The 3,002-nt window shown below is 39.9% G+C and overlaps 1 protein-coding gene across 1 annotated transcript; it reads left to right on the forward strand.

The window, feature by feature from the left end:
• The first annotated feature begins 1,183 nt into the window (after positions 1-1,183).
• Positions 1,184-2,753, forward strand: LOC149018093 (uncharacterized). Its single transcript, XM_089154286.1, has one exon. It carries the CDS (start codon positions 1,295-1,297, stop codon positions 2,255-2,257), a length of 963 nt encoding a protein of 320 aa, XP_089010412.1. The 5' UTR covers positions 1,184-1,294; the 3' UTR covers positions 2,258-2,753.
• The last annotated feature ends 249 nt before the right edge of the window (positions 2,754-3,002 follow it).

Consider the following 3,002-nt stretch of genomic DNA (forward strand, 5'->3'; position numbering starts at 1 on the left):
TCTGCACTCATGGTTCCTGATCTTCATCCTTGGATTCCATACGACTGCTGCCTCCTTGGATCAACGTGCTGTGATACCAGTTGATAAGATCCCTCAAATAAGATCCCTCAAATTGAATATGAAATTCAATATCAAAACAGATCATAACCAGATATTCTGGCTGTAATGGTGACAGTCCTTCGTCAGAGGCTGCCCTAACACTCATATCAAATACCCAATACCCTCTTCTCACAACTTCTCCCCTATCTCTCTTTCTCTCTGCTTCACATGGTCTAATTCTAGGGTCCTAGCAACATGTTCATAGTAATGCTATGTTATTGCTATGCCAATGTTTTGGCTTAAGCATATGGTTCAAGAACTTGGTTTTGGATCTCAAATCAGTCAACTGAAAAGCCGAGCTGGGCGGAGATATTGGTGAGTCGGTGAATTTCTTCTGGGTAAAATCAAAGCCATCTGTCGGTGGGAAGCATACAGCTATAGCAAAACACAAATGATCTTGCTGAGATACCAAGATATCTGAGTTATTAATTTATTGTTCATCTCATCTTGGTGAGTTGGTGCCTTGATGGATGATTATTTATTTGTTACTTTTTAATTTTGACGCTCACTGACTTGAATAAGAGTTCCTTTGACTTTTATAATACAAGCCGGTGAAAGAAACACTCGGTAAATTTAGGTTGCTGAAACTAAAAAGCTATATAAAATGTGCTTCAGTGACCAGTTGTTATCTGACATCTAATTTTCGAATAGAGAAAAGTCAATCTCATCTACTTGACTGTACGTTGACCCACATTTGCATGTTAATCAAAACATAAGCTGTTGTTAGGCATCTTCATCAATTCTTTCTCTAAAATGTCCTTTCGATGGGGAGAGAAGATTATCTTTAATGTGTCCACTGATCAATTTTCTGTACTTGAGTCTGGTTAGATTCTTTACTTGCAAAAGCCTTGGTAAATGATTTTATAGATGATATTGATGGAAGAAAGAAAATATTACTAGCATTTGGGTCTCAGTTTGGCATAGGAAATGTTTGTAAGATTAGGATTACTTTCTTGGTAGTCACGGTTTGCTTGGTAGAGTTGAGATAGTTTTTGTTATTGTTTGTTCTTACTCTGTCCTAGCCATCTGGGCAATACTTCTACATTCATGTGCATAACATCTTCATCTTTCTCTTGAAACTAGTTTCCTCTGCTTTCTTTTGTAGGTCGCAGAACTGGTTCTTGATGAAGAGTCTTTCCAAACAAATATCCACGACTACTCAAAACTCATTGATGCTCATGCTAAAGAGAACCGAATGGAGGATGCTGAGAGGATCCTGAAGAAGATGGCTGAAAAGGGCATCCAGCCCGACATCCTAACTTCTATGATCCTGGTTCACATGTACAGCAAGGCAGGGAATCTTGAACATGCAAAGGCAGCATTTGAGAGCTTGAGAAGTCAAGGCTTCCAACCAGATATAAAAGACTATCATTCGATGATCATGGCTTATGTGAATGCAGGCCAACCGAGGTCAGGAGAGGCATTGATGAGAGAGATGGAGGCAAGAGACATCAAACCCACCAAAGAGATATACTTGGCATTGCTAAGGTCCTTTTCAGAGCGTGTTGATGTTGATGGGGCTCAAAGAATTGCCACCACAATGCAGTTTGCAGGGTTCCAGCCTAGTTTGGAGTCCTGGACATTGCTTGTTGAAGCATATGGGCAGGCTGGCAATCCTGAACAGGCCAGGAGTAACTTTGACTATATCATGAAATTGGGAAATAGGCCTGATGACAAATGCACGGCAAGCATGATTGCAGCATATGAGAAGAAAAATATGTTGGACAAAGCCTTGGATCTGCTCTTGCAGCTTGAGAAGGATGGGTTTGAGCCAGGTGTTGCCACATATTCAGTGATGGTGGTTTGGTTTTGTAAGATGAGATTGGTTGATGAAGTTGAGCAGTTACTGGACAAGATTGCTGATAAGGGGGAGACACTTCCTTTCAAGCTTCATGTGGCCCTTTGTGATATGTATGCCAGGGAAGGAGATGAAAAGAAAGCTCTTCAAGCTCTAAGAGTTGTGGAAGCTAAGAAGGAGCTCCTGCGATATGAAGACTATGAGAGGATCATTTCTGGACTTCATGATGGTGGATTACAAGAGGATGCTCGGAGGATGCATCAGCAGATGGAGGCTCAGGGCTTCGAGGCATCAGAGCGTCTGAAAGTAATTTTGATGGCATCTACAGCATTTCGGCGTCAAAGACCCACAACAAAATGATGATATTGGTGTGAAGGCCTGGTTAGAGCATCCATCAAAGTGATTTTAATTGTAATATCGTTCTGCATTGATTGGGTAAGAGCCCTGATATTCATTAATGGATTCCAGAATGAAATGTCTTTCTCTCTACTGCTACTGTTAGGTCAGTCAAACTTCAAAAAACCGCCTACAATGGCCAACAAATAAAGAATTTGTTTTGGAAGTAAACTGAGCTCCACCTTCAGAGGTAAATAAGGGAAACATTATGTGGACAACGGGTGTGCTTTTCCACTAGTCATCTTCACAGGAATTGCAAATGGGATTGAAAAGGAAGGGTGACCCTGCTGTCTCTCATCTTCAACTTCTGAAGTAGCAATTTTGTATTTGGGCATTCAGCACACTTTCCAGGGTTCTCATCTTTGGCCCATATGGTTGAACATGGCCAGTTTTCACTAAGCTTGGAATCAAACAGGTTTTGTTTTGCCTGGCTATTTTAGTCTGGTTGTACTTGTTTTTTTTTTTTGCACTTAAAACCATGGTCTGAAGATTAGTATAATAAAATAGGCTGGGCTTGGGCCCTTTTTGGTATCAATTCTCATTCTCTATTATGCCTATTTAAAATAAATAAGTACAAGAATTCATTATTGGTCAAGAAGGAAAAATAGTTTGGTGAATTTTATCAAAATAAATTATGAATGGAATAAGTTTGGTGTCAAGATAAAAATTGTTAAAATGATAGTAAACAAGTGAGAAAAGAAGGAAAGTG

The sequence above is a fragment of the Hakea prostrata genome, chromosome 4 (genome assembly GCF_041222555.1).
Source record: "Hakea prostrata isolate BN-2017 chromosome 4, UWA_Hpros_2, whole genome shotgun sequence".
Classification (NCBI taxonomy): domain Eukaryota; kingdom Viridiplantae; phylum Streptophyta; class Magnoliopsida; order Proteales; family Proteaceae; genus Hakea; species Hakea prostrata.